We start from the raw sequence: 20594 nt of genomic DNA, 5'->3' as shown, positions 1-20594 counted from the left end.
AAGGCATGGCGTGGAAAGAAAGGAAGAGAGAAAGAGAAAGGAAAAGAAGAGGAAAGAAGGAAGAACCGAAGGAAAAAAAAGAAAAAGAGGAGCCCAGAGCTCAGGGGCAAGTTGTCCAGAGCGGACGGAAAAACATCCTCGCGTACTCTATGTGGAAAAGTTTGCGATGATTGACTGTTCAATACATAAGGCATGGCGTGGAAGGAAAGGAAGAGAGAAAAGGAGGGAGAAAGGAAAAGAAGAGGAAAGAAAGAAGAACAGAAGGAAAAAAAAGAAAAAAAGGAGCCCAGAGCTCAGGGACAAGTTGTCCAGAGCGGATGGAAAAACGTGCTCGCCTACTTTATGTGGAAAAGCTTGCGATGATTGTTCGTTCAATACATAAAGCATGGCATGGAAAGAAAGGAAGAGAGAAAGAGAGAGAGAAAGGAAAAGAAGAGGAAAGAAAGAAAAAAAAAAGGAAAAAAAAGAAAAAAAGGAGCCCAGAGCTCAGGGACAAGTTGTCCAGAGCGGACGGAAAAACGTGCTCGCCTACTTTAAGGGGAAAAGCTTGCGATGACTGACCGTTCAATACATAAGGCATGGCGTGGAAAGAAAGGAAGAGAGAAAGAGTGAGAGAGAAAGGAAAAGAAGAGGAAAGAAAGAAGAACAGAAGGAAAAAAAAGAGATAAAGGATCCCAGAGCTCAGGGACAAGTTGTCCAGAGCGGAAGGAAAAACGTGCTCTGTTGGGGCTCTTGCTGTATTGAATGATTATACTGAACTCTGAAGCAAGTGGAAAAATACTGAAGAAATAAGACGAGGTCATGGCCAGAACAGTGGGATGAAGAAAAAGGAGCAAATTGCAGATGTTTGCACAAAACCAAGGCCGACAGGACGCGATAAGAGGAACTAGGAGACCGCAGAAAGGAGCCTACGTGCCAGAACAAGCAGAAACAGAAATCTTCCCAGTAAACAATTGTTAACCAATCATATTATTATACGCTTCTAAGATAGCCAATCACGTTATCGCACGTTTATAAAATGCCTTATAAAAGTTTACCTGGTTTGTACAATAAACGGATCAGATCTTGAACTCTGTGAGTATTCGTATCTGACTCCCGCTCGCCCAAAATGCCCGCAGCATCTGGTGACCCCCGACGTGATACAGGGAGGGTTGACAGTCAGGAGGATCCATTAAGGGTCGTGTTACGAGCTGCGGAGCCGGCGAGGATCCTGCTGCCAGCGGAGAGAGAGCTGGGCGCCCTAAGAAAGGCGGAACGTGCACGGCTGACCGGTGAGTCAGGAAATTTAAGCAGGATGGGAATCACTGCATCAGTGGTGGAAAAAGCAATCGTAGACAGTTTGATGAAACTGGCAGAAAAAACTGAAACGCCAGTCTCACGGCAGGCAGTAGTTGATCTGCTATGTTGGAGTCGCCGCCGTGGTTACCTTGCTTCTACGCAAGATGTATATAATAATGAAACATGGAAGAAAGTAGGAGAGGACTTATGGGAATCTGTGCAAGTTGGGACTAAGGGGGTAAAGACTTTGGCTCGCACGTATCGAGCTGTACGGGGTATGGTCGCGCAGTTACACGGCGAGGCTCAAGTCGCTGCAGCTGTTAAGGCTGCAGTGCGGTCTCCCGGCGATCCTACTGCTCAGTCGGAGGAAGAGCCAGAGGGACAACCTCCGTGTGAAAATCCCCCCGATTATACATCTAAAGCTTATCCAGTACTGACCACTGCTGAACGAATAGCGTGGGGATTAGATGATGAATTACCACCCTGGTGTCCTGAAAAGGAACAAACGGCAAGCGGCAGACAGACATCAGTACCGGCAATTGCGAGTACTGGATGTAAGTCTGCTGGGATGGGAACAACACAGCCCACAGCTCCTCCAGAGGAGGAAATGGAGACTGAGCCTGAACCGTCTGACAATCTGCCTCCTTTACCTCCCAAAAGTGGCAGTCTTTACAGCAGTGATGAAGAGGCAGCACCGACGCCTTATTCGGCATTACGGAAAGAGCTGCGAGAGCAGGAAAAGAAGATGTCCGACCTACTACATCATATGGAGAGGCTCGACAAGGACTCTAAAAAGAAAGATGTTAAAAAGGCATATAAAAGTGCCCATAAGGCTATAATTGAGGGGTTAGAGGCTCTGGGGGATAAAATTGAACAAGATGCGTGCGCAGTACCTTTAGACCCTAATTTTGACCCCCGAAGGCGATACAGGGGCCTGGTAGAGAATTGTAGCATAGAAGGGGATTTTTCGTTTACCCCGTTAGCTGCCCCTGTAGTGTTGCGTCAGGGTCAGCCGACATGGGAACCCCTGGATTGGAAATTGGTGCAGGGTATTCAAAAAGCTATAATGCAGTATGGCCATAATAATAAACTAGTGAGAAATCAGGTAACAGCCTTAATTAAGTATACTGAGTTGGTGCCAGCTGACTTAAGAGCAGTTATGGAGCTTATCCTGTCTCCAACAACATTCATGCTTTGGTTAGCAAAGTGGCAGGAAAATCTAGAGTTGAAACTTATAGATAACATTCATTTGCCACAAGGGGATCCTTTACGAGTAGCGCCGTTAGATGCCTTAATGGGTACAGGTCCTTATCGCGATGGAGCTGCACAAGCAGCGTTGCATACCAGGGTGTTACAACAATCGAAACAAGCTGGGTTAGCAGCTTTCTTGGCGCTACCTCAATTGCATATGCCAACCTTACCATATACAAAAATCTTGCAGAAACCTAATGAATCCTTTTTTAGTTTTGTTGACAGATTAAGAGAGGCCATTGATAATGCTCCTAACGTCACTCCAGATCTCAAGATTGTTTTAACTAAAGAAATTGCTGTACAAAATGCAAATGCCACATGTAAACAACTTATAGCATTCCTACCCCCTGGGGCATCCATCACTCAAATGATAGAGGCATGCGCAAGGGCTCCTTTGGTTGAGGAAGAGGCCAAGGCAAAAATACATGCCAATGCTCTAGCAGTAGCTCTGAACAACAACAGAGTGCAAGGCCGAGGGGACCGGGGTCTTAAGCCAAAATGTTATCAATGTGGACAGGAAGGTCACTTTAAACGTGACTGCAAAAAAAATCTAGGAGGAAAGTCTTTGTTGAATGGAAATTGTTTGCGTTGTCAAAAATTTGGTCATAAAGCGGCCGATTGTCGCTCAAAATTTAAAAAAGATGGTACACCCCTTTCTGTTCCGGGAAACGGGAACAGCCGCGCTCTGAGGGACGCGGCCAAGAAATATCCCCAGAACCCAACAAAGTTCATGGCTGCCTCGGCGAGCTGTGTTCAGCCACCAGAGGAAGTGCAGGAGTCGATTTGGCCGTGGCAGAACCCATAAATATTACCGATGAAAAAGTACATGTACTTCCTTCTACAGTTAGTGGCCCTTTGGGTTATGGTTTATCTGCACTCCTTATAGGACGCTCTTCTGCGTCAAAAAAGGGGATTTTTGTTCTTCCTGGTTGCATTGATGCCGATTATACCGGACCTATTGGAATTACGGTAAAAGTTTTTTCTCCACCTGTTCATATTCCAGCAGGAAGCACTATTGCACAGCTCATTCCATTCCAAGCTACTGTCCCTAAAAAAGGAGAAAAGGACAGGGGTCGAGGTGCATTTGGCTCAACGGGTATGCCTAATATTGCCTTTTGTCAACTTGTTGGTGCCGAACGGCCAAAATGTAATGTTAAGATATCTGGTCCACAAGGTGTAATTCTTCCTAATGTTTCGATGATGATTGATACTGGCGCTGATGTTACTGTTCTTCCTTTCTCAGTTTGGCCTACCATGTGGGAATTAGATAGTGCGGGTTCAACCATTTCAGGCATTGGGGGAAGTCGTCTGACACAGGTCAGTAAAAACTTCATTCTTTTCACGGATCAAGAAGGACATCAAGCATGGGTAAAACCATATGTCCTACATACATCATTGTCCTTGTTAGGTAGGGATGTACTCTCCCAATGGGGAATGAGAATCTCTACAGATTTTTGATTGGGGCCATTGATAGCAGCTCTCGCCCAACTTTAAAATTAAAATGGAAATCAGAAACTCCTGTATGGGTTGATCAATGGCCCTTACCTCAAGAGAAGCTGCAACACATTCAAGAATTAGTCCAAGAACAATTGGATTTAGGTCATATCAGACCTTCTGTTAGCCCATGGAATACACCCATTTTTACAATTCAAAAGAAATCAGGGAAATGGAGATTATTACATGATTTAAGAGCAATAAATGAAAAAATGGTTGACATGGGTGCCCTTCAGCCTGGACTGCCTTCTCCCGCTATGTTACCACAAAATTGGGACCTATTAATTATTGATTTAAAAGATTGTTTTTTCACTATTCCCCTGCATGAAGATGATTGTGAAAAATTTGCATTCACAGTACCAGCTATAAACCGTGCCGCTCCAGCAAAAAGGTACGAGTGGGTTGTACTACCTCAGGGTATGAAAAACTCCCCAACAATATGTCAGTGGTTTGTGGATTTAGCTTTACAATCTTGGAGAGGGAATAATCCTAACCTCATTTCCTATCATTATATGGATGATCTTTTAATAGCCAGCCCTTACACACTAGCCCATGAAAAAGAACAGGAACTTATACAGTGTCTACATACTTTTGGATTGGTTATAGCAAAAGAAAAGGTACAAAAACTAGCGCCCTGGAATTATCTTGGTTTGCGCATCTCAGAAACAAGAATCCAGCCACAAAAAATTATTAGTGTCCCAAATATAAAAAACGTTAACGATGTTCAGAAGCTAGTTGGAGACATTCAATGGTTAAGAACTTTCTGTGGAATTTCCAATATGGATTTGTCTCCTTTATTTGCACTGTTGAAGGGTAGCTCATCACCCGCTGATCCCAGATCCCTTTCACCTGAAGCTGAAAAAGCCCTAGAAAAAATTACACAGAAAATTCAAAATGCCGGAGTGGACAGGCGATTATTGAATTGTCCATTTACCCTACTCGTGTATAACCAAGACACAGAAATTGTGGCTATAATAGCACAATTGCCTGTCGATCGATCTATGATTTTGTTAGAATGGGTTTTCCACAGTAACACCTTAAAAGCCACAGTTACTACTAGAGTGGATGCAGTAGGACAGTTATTGCTGAAGGCACGAGAACGTTTGCGTACTCTTGCAGGATGCGACCCTGAAAAAATTATTTTACCTGTGAAAAATTTGTCCTTGGCTGACTGGTGGATTCAGATTTCTGAGTGTTTTGCTGTGGCGACCCTAGGTATTCAATTAGATAATCATTATCCCAATCATCCCTTATTCAAAACTTCCTTAGTATTGGAGGAAAAATCTTTACAGCAACAAAATCCTATAAAGAATGCACTTACGGTTTTTACCGACGCTAGTAGCAAAACTCAAAAGTGCGGTTATGCCTATAGGGATGACAAGAACAATTGGATCTCTCATATAGAACAGATGGAAGGTTCAGTCCAAATTTTGGAATTAAAAGCGGTGTTAATGGTGTTTCAGGAATTTCGCAATGTCCCTCTTAATGTTGTAAGCGATTCTAAATATGTTGTTGGAATAGTTTCACGTCTTTCGCGTTCCCTTTTAGGGTCTTTTATAAATGACAGACTTATGGCCCTGGTTATTCAGATGTGGAATGAAATAAATTTTAGACAATTTCCTTGGTGGATTACGCATATCAGAAGTCATCTGGATTTACCTGGTGTTTTATCAGAAGGCAATGCTTATATAGACACTCAGGTAGCATCCCCAGTATTACAAAATTCTCCTCTAAAACAAGCGACAGAGTCACATGCCTTTTTTCACCAATCTGCCCGGTCTCTCCAAAAACAGTTTGGCCTGTCTCGTCAAGACGCTAGGACTGTCGTAGCGGCCTGTCCTGATTGTGCCAGGCTAACACCTCTTCAACAGGAAGGTACAAATCCTAGGGGGTTACAACCTCGACAAATCTGGCAAACTGATGTCACAGAATTCACTCCATTTGGAGTACTTAAATACGTCCATGTCACAATTGATACCTGCTCGAAAGCTATTTGGGCGACTGCTCATAAGTCTACCAATGCTGTTGCCTGTATTCAGCATTGGAGTCAGCCATGGCTGTGTTGGGCCACCCAGATATGGTAAAAACAGATAATGCCCCTGCATATCTTAGTGCCCGAGTAAAAACCTTTTTGCTGCAATGGCAGGTGAAGCATGTTACCGGAATTCCATATAATTCTGGTGGTCAGGCAATTATTGAACGTGCCCATCAATCATTGAAACATTACCTGTCTGTTTTTCGAAAAGAGGGGGAGAAGAGTCCTCATGTAATAGTGGCAAAAGCATGCTATGTACTGAACTGGTTGAACCCCAGAACGGAATGTACTGAACAGCCGATTTTCTATCACTTTTCTAATAATCCCAACGATTTTTCGACTCGTGACATAGCTGTCCAGGTATTTGACCCTGTCTCAAATTGTTGGTCAGGGCCTCATAATTTATTAACGTGGGGTCGGGGCTATGCATGTATCTCCACAGGGGCAGTGACTAAGTGGATTCCGGCAAAATGGGTTCGCCCGTGGATTGAAAATCGACCCACTGAAAAGAAAGAGCAGGGTGACTACGACAGGATTGACTCTTAAATGGACAGGAGGGATCAGTGGACACAGTGGGCACGGCATCGAGGAAGGTTATTCCGACCACCACAACCAGATGAAGAAAAGCGCTTATAGATAAGTTAACATACATCATTCTGCCCATCTTACAGCAGTTGCCTCGGGAGATACAATGTCAATTACCCTCCGGTGAATTGTCTTTGTTACACTGTAATCGTATCGTGCGTGCGTTGCAGGATCTTTTTGGGCAAGGACCGATAGAAACAGAAAATTCTTGTCCTATATGTGCTACTTCTTGTAATTCAAGAGTTACCCTATATTGTGGATATTGTAAAAAAGTTGAAGTATATAGGCGGAAGGCTTTACACTCTTGGCTGTGTCCACCCTGTCGGTATAGTATCCTACGTTTTGGTTCCGGTGGTTTTTCCCTTCTTACTGGGACATATGCCCCTACTTTTTCAGGTATAAACGAGGCCTTACAATCTTATGAAGCCTTTGAACAGATATTTTTAGCAGAATATCGAAACGAACTCATCTTCTGGGTTCGCATTATAAAAAAAGGTTTTGAGTCTCATATAATACAACATCATTGTAAGTGTGAATGATGGCATTATTTTTGGGAATAGGCTTAATGAATATCGCTTTTGCTTTTGCTTTGTATAGTATAGAACCTAGACAGAATATGTGGGTTACGTGGGCAAATCAGTCAGGAGTTACAGATTTTTGTCTTTCTCTGCAGAAAGCAAGTGATCCTTTCCGAACATGTTTAATTGGCTACCCTTATATACACTGGCCTGATTTTGAACCTTTAGGAGTAAACTATACGGCTATAAATCAATCATATTTGGCCTGGTTAGATAAGAAGTATAATGACACGAATTTTGGCCTTAGTGATAACTGTACCTGGTGGAATACTACACTTATCAAAAATACGTATTTTTTGCAGCAGTTGGTTTATTACCTAAATGTATCAATCTATTTACCTCAGCAAGAATTAGACCTCTGGGGATCTTTTCCAGCAGCGGGGCCTTTAAAAAACATTAGTCGAACACTTAATTGTACCAGAGATATACCAAAACTTCGACCTATCAATGGCTCAGGCGCTGTCATGTTTGGGGATGCATGGAAACGCATCATGCATCGTGACAATGTAACACAGTTTTATTTAGGATATCAAAACGTATCAGGGAGTTCCAACCATTGGAACACTTCAAAACATGCCGGTGAATTTGATGTGGAAAATGTTACGGCAAAATTATTACCAGAAGGATATTTTTTAATCTGTGGGGATAGGGCATGGCCTGCTATACCATTTCGCCCCGTAGGAGGGCCCTGTTACATTGGCAAATTAACCATGTTTGCACCTGCCATGCGTGACCTTGTAAAACAGGGGAGAAAGAAACGCAGTCTTCATGATTTAAGGCCAGATTGTGATGATAATGTAAATCTTGGCACAGTGGCTGGAACTGTGGCTCTTTCATTTTTTCTTCCCGGTGGCGCAGCAGCTGCAAACTGGGCTAAACTAAAGACTCTAGCTTGTTGGGCAGTAAAACAATTTAATTCTACTGCGGACATCTTATCAGGTCTTGCCACTGATGTTGATAGCTTACGACATGCAGTTTTGCAAAATAGAGCTGCTATCGATTTTTTGCTTTTGGCACATGGATATGGGTGTCAGGATTTTGAAGGTATGTGTTGCCTAAATCTTTCAGATCATTCACAAAGTATCCACCGACAGCTAGAGGAGTTAAGAGATCGTATACATCAAGTTAAAGAAGGTTCCTCAGGCATAGATGCGTGGTTTGCTTCTTTGGGCATTGGAGGGTGGTTGAGGGATTTATTGAAACAAGGTCTGTCTATATTGTTGTTTGTTATTCTTTTGTTACTTTTAGTGCCTTGCCTTTTACAATGTTTTCAGAGCTGTGTGGAACGCAGTATTAATGCTGTATTTAAAAAGAAAGAGGGAGGTGTTGGGGCTCTTGCTGTATTGAATGATTATGCTGAACTCTGAAGCAAGTGGAAAAATACTGAAGAGATAAGACGAGGTTACGACCAGAACAGTGGAATGAAGAAAGAGGAACAAATTGCAGATGTTTGCACAAAACCAAGGCCAACGGGACGTGATAAGAGGAACTAGGAAACCGCAGAAAAGAGCCTACGTGCCAAAACAAGCAGAAACAGAGATCTTGCCAATAAACTATCGTTAACCAATCATATTATTATACGCTTGTAAGATAACAATCACATTATTACACGCTTATAGAATGCCTTATAAAAGTTTACCTAGTTTGTACAATAAATGGATCAGATCTTGAACTCTGTGAGTAATCGTATCTGACTACCGCTCGCCCGAAATGCCCGCAGCACAGGGGCAAGTTGTCCAGAGCGGATGGCAAAACTTACTCGCGCACTTTATGTGGAAAAGGTTGCGATGATTGACCCTTTCAATACATAAGGCATGGCGTGGAAAGAAAGGAAGAGAGAAAGAGAGAAAGAGAAAGGAAAAGAAGAGGAAAGAAAGAAGAACAGAAGGAAAAAAAAGAAAAAAAGGAGCCCAGAGCTCAGGGACAAGTTGTCCAGAGAGGATGGAAAAACATCCTCGCGTACTTTATGTGGAAAAGGTTGCGATGATTGACTGTTCAATATATAAGGCATGGCGTGGAAAGAAAGGAAGAGAGAAAAGAAAGAGAGAAAGAGAGAGAGAAAGGAAAAGAAGAGGAAAGGAAGAAGAACAGAAGGGAAAAAAAGAAAAAAAGGAGCCCAGAGCTCAGGGGCAAGTTGTCCAGAGCGGACGGAAAAACATCCTCGCGTACTTTATGTGGAAAAGGTTAGGATGATGGACTGTTCTTTACATAAGGCATGGCGTGGAAAGAAAGGAAGAGAGAAAGAGAGAGAGAAAGGAAAAGAAGAGGAAAGAAAGAAGAACAGGAGGAAAAAAAAGAAAAAAAGGAGCCCAGAGCTCAGGGACAAGTTGTCCAGAGCGGATGGAAAAATGTCCTCGCCTACTTTATGTGGAAAAGTTTGCGATGATTGACCGTTCAATACATAAGGTATGGCGTGGAAAGAAAGGAAGAGAGAAAGAGAGAAAGAGAAAGGAAAAGAAGAGGAAAGAAAGAAGAACAGAAGGAAAAAAAAGAAAAAAAGGAGCCCAGAGCTCAGGGGCAAGTTGTCCAGAGCGGACGGAAAAACATCCTCGCGTACTTTAAGTGGAAAAGGATGCGATGATGGACCGTTCAATACATAAGGCACGGCGTGGAAAGAAAGGAAGAGAGAAAGAGAGAGAGAAAGGAAAAGAAGAGGAAAGAAAGAAGAACAGAAGGATAAAAAAGAAAAAAAGGAGCCCAGAGCTCAGGGGCAAATTGTCCAGAGCGGATGGAAAAACGTGCTCGTCTACTTTATGTGGAAAAGGTTGTGATGATTGACCGTTCAATACATAAGGCATGGCGTGGAAGGAAAGGAAGAGAGAAAGAGAGAGAGAAAGGAAACGAAGAGGAAAGAAAGAAGAACAGAAGGGAAAAAAAGAGATAAAGGATCCCAGAGCTCAGGGGCAATTTGTCCAGAGCGGATGGCAAAACTTACTCACGCACTTTATGTGGAAAAGGTTGCGATGATTGACCGTTCAATACATAAGGCATGGCGTGGAAAGAAAGAAAGAGAGAAAGAGAGAAAGAGAAAGGAAAAGAAGAGGAAAGAAAGAAGAACAGAAGTTAAAAATAGAAAAAAAGGAGCCCAGAGCTCAGGGGCAAGTTGCCCAGAGCGGACGGAAAAACGTACTCGCGCACTTTATGTGGAAAAGTTTGCGATGATTGACCGTTCAATAAATAAAGCATGGCATGGAAAGAAAGGAAGAGAGAAAGAGAGAGAGAAAGGAAAAGAAGAGGAAAGAAAGAAGAACAGGAGGAAAAAAAAGAAAAAAAGGAGCCCAGAGCTCAGGGAAAAGTTGTCCAGAGCGGACGGAAAAACATCCTCGCGTACGTTATGTGGAAAAGGATGCGATGATTGACCGTTCAATACATAAGGCATGGCGTGGAAAGAAAGGAAGCGAGAAAGGAAGAGAGAAAGGAAAAGAAGAGGAAAGAAAGAAGAACAGAAGGAAAAAAAAGAAAAAAAAAAGCCCAGAGCTCAGGGGCAAATTGTCCTGAGCGGATGGAAAAACGTGCTCGTCTACTTTATGTGGAAAAGGTTGCGATGATTGACCGTTCAATACATAAGGCATGGCGTGGAAAGAAAGGAAGAGAGAAAGAGAGAGAGAAAGAGAGAGAGAAAGGAAAAGAAGAGGAAAGAAAGAAGAACAGAAGGAAAAAATAGAAAAAAAGGAGCCCAGAGCTCAGGGGCAAGTTGTCCAGAGCGGTCAGAAAAACTTACTCGCGCACTTTATTTGCAAAAGGTTGCGATGATTGACCGTTCAATACATAAGGCATGGCGTGGAAAGAAAGGAAGAGAGAAAGAGAGAGAGAAAGGAAAAGAAGAGGAAAGAAAGAAGAACAGAAGAAAAAAAAAGAAAAAAAGGAGCCCAGAGCTCAGGGGCAAGTTGTCCAGAGCAGAAGGAAAAACTTACTCGCGCACTTTATGTGGAAGAGGTTGCGATGATTGACCGTTCAATACATAAGGCATGGCGTGGAAAGAAAGGAAGAGAGAAAGAGAGAGAGGAAGGAAAAGAAGAGGAAAGAAAGAAAGAAGACCAGGAGGAAAAAAAAGAAAAAAAGTAGCCCAGAGCTCAGGGACAAATTGTCCAGAACGGATGGCAAAACGTACTCGCGCACTTAATGTGGAAAAGGTTGCGATGATTGACCGTTCAATACATAAGGCATGGCGTGGAAAGAAAGGAAGAGAGAAAGAGAGAGAGAAAGGAAAAGAAGAGGAAAGAAAGAAGAACAGAAGGAAAAAAAGGAAAAAAAGGAGCCCAGAGCTCAGAGGCAAGTTGTCCAGAGCGGTCAGAAAAACTTACTCGCGCACTTTATTTGTAAAAGGTTGCGATGATTGACCGTTCAATACATAAGGCATGGCGTGGAAAGAAAGGAAGAGAGAAAGAGAGAGAGAAAGGAAAAGAAGAGGAAAGAAAGAAGAACAGAAGGAAAAAAAAGAAAAAAAGGAGCCCAGAGCTCAGGGGCAAGTTGCCCAGAGCGGACGGAAAACGTACTCGCGCACTTTATGTGGAAAAGGTTGCGATGATTGACCGTTCAATACATAAAGCATGGCGTGGAAAGAAAGGAAGAGAGAAAGGAAGAGAGAAAGAGAGAGAGAAAGGAAAAGTAGAGGAAAGGAAGAAGAACAGAAGGAAAAAAAAGAAAAAAAGGAGCCCAGAGCTCAGGGGCAAGTTGCCCAGAGCGGACGGAAAAACGTACTCGCGCACTTTCTGTGGAAAAGGTTGCGATGATTGACCGTTCAATACATAAAGCATGGCATGGAAAGAAAGGAAGAGAGAAAGAGAGAGAGAAAGGAAAAGAAGAGGAAAGAAAGAAGAACAGGAGGAAAAAAAAGAAAAAAAGGAGCCCAGAGCTCAGGGGCAAGTTGTCCAGAGCGGATGGAAAAACTTACTAGCGCACTTTATGTGGAAAAGGTTGCGATGATTGACTGTTCAATACATAAGGCATGGCGTGGAAAGAAAGGAAGAGAGAGAGAGAGAAAGAGAAAGGAAAAGAAGAGGAAAGAAAGAAGAACAGAAGGAAAAAAAAGAAAAAAATTCGCCGAGAGCTCAGGGAAAAGTTGTCCAGAGCGGACGGAAAAACATCCTCACGTACTTTATGTGGAAAAGGATGCGATGATTGACCGTTCAATACATAAGGCATGGCGTGGAAAGAAAGGAAGAGAGAAAGAGAGAGAGAAAGGAAAAGAAGAGGAAAGAAAGAAGAACAGAAGGATAAAAAAGAAAAAAAGGAGCCCAGAGCTCAGGGGCAAATTGTCCTGAGCAGATGGAAAAACGTGCTCGTCTACTTTATGTGGAAAAGGTTGCGATGATGGACCGTTCAATACATAAGGCATGGCGTGGAAAGAAAGGAAGAGAGAAAGAGAGAGAGAAAGGAAAAGAAGAGGAAAGAAAGAAGAACAGAAGGAAAAAAAAGAAAAAAAGGAGCCCAGAGCTCAGGGGCAAGTTGTCCAGAGCGGATGGCAAAACTTACTCGCGCACTTTATGTGGAAAAGGTTGCGATGATTGACTGTTCAATACATAAGGCATGGCGTGGAAAGAAAGAAAGAGAGAAAGAGAGAAAGAGAAAGGAAAAGTAGAGGAAAGAAAGAAGAACAGAAGTTAAAAATAGAAAAAAAGGAGCCCAGAGCTCAGGGGCAAGTTGTCCAGAGCGGATGGAAAAACGTACTCGCCTACTTTATGTGGAAAAGGTTGCGATGATTGACTGTTCAATACTGAAGGCATGGCGTGGAAAGAAAGGAAGAGAGAAAGGAAGAGAGAAAGAGAGAGAGAAAGGAAAAGAAGAGGGAAGAAAGAAGAACAGAAGGAAAAAAAAGAAAAAAAGGAGCCCAGAGCTCAGGGGCAAGTTGCCCAGAGCGGACGGAAAAACGTACTCGCGCACTTTATGTGGAAAAGGTTGCGATGATTGACTGTTCAATACATAAGGCATGGCGTGGAAAGAAAGGAAGAGAGAAAGAGAGAGAGAGAAAGGAAAAAAAGAGGAAAGAAAGAAGAACAGGAGGAAAAAAAAGAAAAAAAGTAGCCCAGAGCTCAGGGGCAAGTTGTCCAGAGCGGATGGAAAGACGTACTCGCCTACTTTATGTGGAAAAGCTTGCGATGATTGACTGTTCAATACATAAGGCATGGCGTGGAAAGAAAGGAAGAGAGAAAGGAAGAGAGAAAGAGAGAGAGAAAGGAAAAGAAGAGGAAAGAAAGAAGAACAGAAGGAAAAAAAAGAAAAAAAGGAGCCCAGAGCTCAGGGGAAAGTTGACCAGAGCGGTCAGAAAAACTTACTCGCGCACGTTATTTGTAAAAGGTTGCGATGATTGACCGTTCAATACATAAGGCATGGCGTGGAAAGAAAGGAAGAGAGAAAGAGAGAGAGGAAGGAAAAGAAGAGGAAAGAAAGAAGACCAGGAGGAAAAAAACGAAAAAAAGTAGCCCAGAGCTCAGGGACAAATTGTCCAGAACGGATGGCAAAACGTACTCGCGCACTTAATGTGGAAAAGGTTGCGATGATTGACCGTTCAATAAATAAGGCATGGCGTGGAAAGAAAGGAAGAGAGAAAGAGAGACAGAAAGGAAAAGAAGAGGAAAGAAAGAAGAACAGAAGGAAAAAAAAGAAAAAAAGGAGTCCAGAGCTCAGAGGCAAGTTGTCCAGAGCGGTCAGAAAAACTTACTCGCGCACTTTATTTGTAAAAGGTTGCGATGATTGACCATTCAATACATAAGGCATGGCGTGGAAAGAAAGGAAGAGAGAAAGAGAGAGAGAAAGGAAAAGAAGAGGAAAGAAAGAAGAACAGAAGGAAAAAAAAGAAAAAAAGGAGCCCAGAGCTCAGGGGCAAGTTGCCCAGAGCGGACGGAAAACGTACTCGCGCACTTTATGTGGAAAAGGTTGCGATGATTGACCGTTCAATACATAAAGCATGGCGTGGAAAGAAAGGAAGAGAGAAAGGAAGAGAGAAAGAGAGAGAGAAAGGAAAAGTAGAGGAAAGGAAGAAGAACAGAAGGAAAAAAAAGAAAAAAAGGAGCCCAGAGCTCAGGGGCAAGTTGCCCAGAGCGGACGGAAAAACGTACTCGCGCACTTTATGTGGAAAAGGTTGCGATGATTGACCGTTCAATACATAAAGCATGGCATGGAAAGAAAGGAAGAGAGAAAGAGAGAGAGAAAGGAAAAGAAGAGGAAAGAAAGAAGAACAGGAGGAAAAAAAAGAAAAAAAGGAGCCCAGAGCTCAGGGGCAAGTTGTCCAGAGCGGATGGAAAAACTTACTAGCGCACGTTATGTGGAAAAGGTTGCGATGATTGACTGTTCAATACATAAGGTATGGCGTGGAAAGAAAGGAAGAGAGAGAGAGAGAAAGAGAAAGGAAAAGAAGAGGAAAGAAAGAAGAACAGAAGGAAAAAAAAGAAAAAAATTCGCCGAAAGCTCAGGGAAAAGTTGTCCAGAGCGGACGGAAAAACATCCTCACGTACTTTATGTGGAAAAGGATGCGATGATTGACCGTTCAATACATAAGGCATGGCGTGGAAAGAAAGGAAGAGAGAAAGAGAGAGAGAAAGGAAAAGAAGAGGAAAGAAAGAAGAACAGAAGGATAAAAAAGAAAAAAAGGAGCCCAGAGCTCAGGGGCAAATTGTCCTTGAGCAGATGGAAAAACGTGCTCGTCTACTTTATGTGGAAAAGGTTGCGATGATGGACCGTTCAATACATAAGGCATGGCGTGGAAAGAAAGGAAGAGAGAAAGAGAGAGAGAAAGGAAAAGAAGAGGAAAGAAAGAAGAACAGAAGGAAAAAAAAGAAAAAAAGGAGCCCAGAGCTCAGGGGCAAGTTGTCCAGAGCGGATGGAGAAACTTACTCGCGCACTTTATGTGGAAAAGGTTGCGATGATTGACTGTTCAATACATAAGGCATGGCGTGGAAAGAAAGAAAGAGAGAAAGAGAGAAAGAGAAAGGAAAAGTAGAGGAAAGAAAGAAGAACAGAAGTTAAAAATAGAAAAAAAGGAGCCCAGAGCTCAGGGGCAAGTTGTCCAGAGCGGATGGAAAAACGTACTCGCCTACTTTATGTGGAAAAGGTTGCGATGATTGACTGTTCAATACTGAAGGCATGGCGTGGAAAGAAAGGAAGAGAGAAAGGAAGAGAGAAAGATAGAGAGAAAGGAAAAGAAGAGGAAAGAAAGAAGAACAGAAGGAAAAAAAAGAAAAAAAGGAGCCCAGAGCTCAGGGGCAAGTTGTCCAGAGCGGATGGAAAAAGTTACTCGCGCACTTTATGTGGAAAAGGTTGCGATGATTGACCGTTCAATACATAAGGCATGGCGTGGAAAGAAAGGAAGAAAGAGGCAGAGAAAGGAAAAGAAGAGGAAAGAAAGAAGAACAGAAGGAAAAAAAAGAAAAAAAGGAGCCCAGAGCTCAGGGGCAAGTTGCCCAGAGCGGACGGAAAAACGTACTCGCGCACTTTATGTGGAAAAGGTTGCGATGATTGACTGTTCAATACATAAGGCATGGCGTGGAAAGAAAGGAAGAGAGAAAGAGAGAGAGAGAAAGGAAAAAAAGAGGAAAGAAAGAAGAACAGGAGGAAAAAAAAGAAAAAAAGTAGCCCAGAGCTCAGGGGCAAGTTGTCCAGAGCGGATGGAAAGACGTACTCGCCTACTTTATGTGGAAAAGCTTGCGATGATTGACTGTTCAATACATAAGGCATGGCGTGGAAAGAAAGGAAGAGAGAAAGGAAGAGAGAAAGAGAGAGAGAAAGGAAAAGAAGAGGAAAGAAAGAAGAACAGAAGGAAAAAAAAGAAAAAAAGGAGCCCAGAGCTCAGGGGAAAGTTGACCAGAGCGGTCAGAAAAACTTACTCGCGCAATTTATTTGTAAAAGGTTGCGATGATTGACCGTTCAATACATAAGGCATGGCGTGGAAAGAAAGGAAGAGAGAAAGAGAGAGAGGAAGGAAAAGAAGAGGAAAGAAAGAAGACCAGGAGGAAAAAACCGAAAAAAAGTAGCCCAGAGCTCAGGGACAAATTGTCCAGAACGGATGGCAAAACGTACTCGCGCACTTAATGTGGAAAAGGTTGCGATGATTGACCGTTCAATAAATAAGGCATGGCGTGGAAAGAAAGGAAGAGAGAAAGAGAGAGAGAAAGGAAAAGAAGAGGAAAGAAAGAAGAACAGAAGGAAAAAAAAGAAAAAAAGGAGTCCAGAGCTCAGAGGCAAGTTGTCCAGAGCGGTCAGAAAAACTTACTCGCGCACTTTATTAGCAAAAGGTTGCGATGATTGACCGTTCAATACATAAGGCATGGCGTGGAAAGAAAGGAAGAGAGAAAGAGAGAGAGAAAGGAAAAGAAGAGGAAAGAAAGAAGAACAGAAGGAAAAAAAAGAAAAAAAGGAGCCCAGAGCTCAGGGGCAAGTTGCCCAGAGCGGATGGAAAAACGTACTCGCCTACTTTATGTGGAAAAGGTTGCGATGATTGACTGTTCAATACTGAAGGCATGGCGTGGAAAGAAAGGAAGAGAGAAAGGAAGAGAGAAAGAGAGAGAGAAAGGAAAAGAAGAGGAAAGAAAGAAGAACAGAAGGAAAAAAAAGAAAAAAAGGAGCCCAGAGCTCAGGGGCAAGTTGCCCAGAGCGGACGGAAAAACGTACTCGCGCACTTTATGTGGAAAAGGTTGCGATGATTGACTGTTCAATACATAAGGCATGGCGTGGAAAGAAAGGAAGAGAGAAAGAGAGAGAGAGAAAGGAAAAAAAGAGGAAAGAAAGAAGAACAGGAGGAAAAAAAAGAAAAAAAGTAGCCCAGAGCTCAGGGGCAAGTTGTCCAGAGCGGATGGAAAGACGTACTCGCCTACTTTATGTGGAAAAGCTTGCGATGATTGACTGTTCAATACATAAGGCATGGCGTGGAAAGAAAGGAAGAGAGAAAGGAAGAGAGAAAGAGAGAGAGAAAGGAAAAGAAGAGGAAAGAAAGAAGAACAGAAGGAAAAAAAAGAAAAAAAGGAGCCCAGAGCTCAGGGGAAAGTTGACCAGAGCGGTCAGAAAAACTTACTCGCGCACGTTATTTGTAAAAGGTTGCGATGATTGACCGTTCAATACATAAGGCATGGCGTGGAAAGAAAGGAAGAGAGAAAGAGAGAGAGGAAGGAAAAGAAGAGGAAAGAAAGAAGACCAGGAGGAAAAAACCGAAAAAAAGTAGCCCAGAGCTCAGGGGCAAGTTGCCCAGAGCGGACGGAAAAACGTACTCGCGCACTTTATGTGGAAAAGGTTGCGATGATTGACCGTTCAATACATAAAGCATGGCATGGAAAGAAAGGAAGAGAGAAAGAGAGAGAGAAAGGAAAAGAAGAGGAAAGAAAGAAGAACAGGAGGAAAAAAAAGAAAAAAAGGAGCCCAGAGCTCAGGGGCAAGTTGTCCAGAGCGGATGGAAAAACTTACTAGCGCACTTTATGTGGAAAAGGTTGCGATGATTGACTGTTCAATACATAAGGTATGGCGTGGAAAGAAAGGAAGAGAGAGAGAGAGAAAGAGAAAGGAAAAGAAGAGGAAAGAAAGAAGAACAGAAGGAAAAAAAAGAAAAAAATTCGCCGAGAGCTCAGGGAAAAGTTGTCCAGAGCGGACGGAAAAACATCCTCACGTACTTTATGTGGAAAAGGATGCGATGATTGACCGTTCAATACATAAGGCATGGCGTGGAAAGAAAGGAAGAGAGAAAGAGAGAGAGAAAGGAAAAGAAGAGGAAAGAAAGAAGAACAGAAGGATAAAAAAGAAAAAAAGGAGCCCAGAGCTCAGAGGCAAATTGTCCTGAGCAGATGGAAAAACGTGCTCGTCTACTTTATGTGGAAAAGGTTGCGATGATGGACCGTTCAATACATAAGGCATGGCGTGGAAAGAAAGGAAGAGAGAAAGAGAGAGAGAAAGGAAAAGAAGAGGAAAGAAAGAAGAACAGAAGGAAAAAAAAGAAAAAAAGGAGCCCAGAGCTCAGGGGCAAGTTGTCCAGAGCGGATGGAGAAACTTACTCGCGCACTTTATGTGGAAAAGGTTGCGATGATTGACTGTTCAATACATAAGGCATGGCGTGGAAAGAAAGAAAGAGAGAAAGAGAGAAAGAGAAAGGAAAAGTAGAGGAAAGAAAGAAGAACAGAAGTTAAAAATAGAAAAAAAGGAGCCCAGAGCTCAGGGGCAAGTTGTCCAGAGCGGATGGAAAAACGTACTCGCCTACTTTATGTGGAAAAGGTTGCGATGATTGACTGTTCAATACTGAAGGCATGGCGTGGAAAGAAAGGAAGAGAGAAAGGAAGAGAGAAAGAGAGAGAGAAAGGAAAAGAAGAGGAAAGAAAGAAGAACAGAAGGAAAAAAAAGAAAAAAAGGAGCCCAGAGCTCAGGGGCAAGTTGTCCAGAGCGGATGGAAAAAGTTACTCGCGCACTTTATGTGGAAAAGGTTGCGATGATTGACCGTTCAATACATAAGGCATGGCGTGGAAAGAAAGGAAGAGAGAAAGAGAGAGAGAAAGGAAAAGAAGAGGAAAGAAAGAAGAACAGAAGGAAAAAAAAGAAAAAAAGGAGCCCAGAGCTCAGGGGCAAGTTGCCCAGAGCGGACGGAAAAACGTACTCGCGCACTTTATGTGGAAAAGGTTGCGATGATTGACCGTTCAATACATAAAGCATGGCGTGGAAAGAAAGGAAGCGAGAAAGGAAGAGAGAAAGAGAGAGAGAAAGGAAAAGAAGAGGAAAGAAAGAAGAACAGGAGGAAAAAAAAGAAAAAAAGGAGCCCAGAGCTCAGGGGCAAGTTGTCCAGAGCGGATGGAAAAACTTACTCGCCTACTTTATGTGGATAAGGTTGCGATGATTGACCGTTCAATACATAAAGCATGGCATGGAAAGAAAGGAAGAGAGAAAGAGAGAGAGAAAGGAAAAGAAGAGGAAAGAAAGAAGAACAGAAGGAAAAAAAAGAAAAAAAGGAGCCCAGAGCTCAGAGGCAAGTTGTCCAGAGCGGTCAGAAAAACTTACTCGCGCAATTTATTTGTAAAAGGTTGCGATGTTTGACCGTTCAATACATAAGGCATGGCATGGAAAGAAAGGAAGAGAGAAAGAGAGAAAGAGAAAGGAAAAGTAGAGGAAAGAAAGAAGAACAGAAGTTAAAAATAGAAAAAAAGGAGCCCAGAGCTCAGGGGCAAGTTGTCCAGAGCGGATGGAAAAACGTACTCGCCTACTTTATGTGGAAAAGGTTGCGATGATTGACTGTTCAATACTGAAGGCATGGCGTGGAAAGAAAGGAAGAGAGAAAGGAAGAGAGAAAGAGAGAGAGAAAGGAAAAGAAGAGGAAAGAAAGAAGAACAGAAGGAAAAAAAAGAAAAAAAGGAGCCCAGAGCTCAGGGGCAAGTTGTCCAGAGCGGATGGAAAAAGTTACTCGCGCACTTTATGTGGAAAAGGTTGCGATGATTGACCGTTCAATACATAAGGCATGGCGTGGAAAGAAAGGAAGAAAGAGAGAGAGAAAGGAAAAGAAGAGGAAAGAAAGAAGAACAGAAGGAAAAAAAAGAAAAAAAGGAGCCCAGAGCTCAGGGGCAAGTTGCCCAGAGCGGACGGAAAAACGTACTCGCGCACTTTATGTGGAAAAGGTTGCGATGATTGACTGTTCAATACATAAGGCATGGCGTGGAAAGAAAGGAAGAGAGAAAGAGAGAGAGAGAAAGGAAAAAAAGAGGAAAGAAAGAAGAACAGGAGGAAAAAAAAGAAAAAAAGTAGCCCAGAGCTCAGGGGCAAGTTGTCCAGAGCGGATGGAAAGACGTACTCGCCTACTTTATGTGGAAAAGCTTGCGATGATTGACTGTTCAATACATAAGGCATGGCGTGGAAAGAAAGGAAGAGAGAAAGGAAGAGAGAAAGAGAGAGAGAAAGGAAAAGAAGAGGAAAGAAAGAAGAACAGAAGGAAAAAAAAGAAAAAAAGGAGCCCAGAGCTCAGGGGAAAGTTGACCAGAGCGGTCAGAAAAACTTACTCGCGCACGTTATTTGTAAAAGGTTGCGATGATTGACCGTTCAATACATAAGGCATGGCGTGGAAAGAAAGGAAGAGAGAAAGAGAGAGAGGAAGGAAAAGAAGAGGAAAGAAAGAAGACCAGGAGGAAAAAAACGAAAAAAAGTAGCCCAGAGCTCAGGGACAAATTGTCCAGAACGGATGGCAAAACGTACTCGCGCACTTAATGTGGAAAAGGTTGCGATGATTGACCGTTCAATAAATAAGGCATGGCGTGGAAAGAAAGGAAGAGAGAAAGAGAGAGAGAAAGGAAAAGAAGAGGAAAGAAAGAAGAACAGAAGGAAAAAAAAGAAAAAAAGGAGTCCAGAGCTCAGAGGCAAGTTGTCCAGAGCGGTCAGAAAAACTTACTCGCGCACTTTATTTGTAAAAGGTTGCGATGATT

At 42.8% G+C, this 20594-nt stretch overlaps 1 protein-coding gene across 3 annotated transcripts; it reads left to right on the top strand.

Moving 5' to 3' along the window:
- The first annotated feature begins 1277 nt into the window (after positions 1–1277).
- LOC129734909 (uncharacterized) lies at positions 1278–6567 on the top strand. 3 transcript variants are annotated; one of them, XM_055700288.1, is made up of 3 exons: positions 1278–3625; positions 3773–3846; positions 6501–6567. In XM_055700288.1, the coding sequence occupies exon 1, from the start codon at positions 1295–1297 to the stop codon at positions 3332–3334; it is 2040 nt and encodes a 679-aa protein (XP_055556263.1). In that variant the 5' UTR covers positions 1278–1294; the 3' UTR covers positions 3335–3625; positions 3773–3846; positions 6501–6567. The 3 variants fall into 3 exon arrangements, with proteins under 3 accessions (XP_055556263.1, XP_055556261.1, XP_055556262.1); XM_055700286.1 differs by having other exon boundaries at positions 1278–3846; XM_055700287.1 differs by lacking the exon at positions 6501–6567 and having other exon boundaries at positions 3773–3891.
- The last annotated feature ends 14027 nt before the right edge of the window (positions 6568–20594 follow it).

This window comes from Falco cherrug (genome assembly GCF_023634085.1).
Source record: "Falco cherrug isolate bFalChe1 chromosome W unlocalized genomic scaffold, bFalChe1.pri SUPER_W_unloc_1, whole genome shotgun sequence".
Lineage (NCBI taxonomy): Eukaryota > Metazoa > Chordata > Aves > Falconiformes > Falconidae > Falco > Falco cherrug.
Note: the sequence above shows the minus strand (reverse complement) of the source record. Positions and strands in the feature narration are given on the sequence as shown.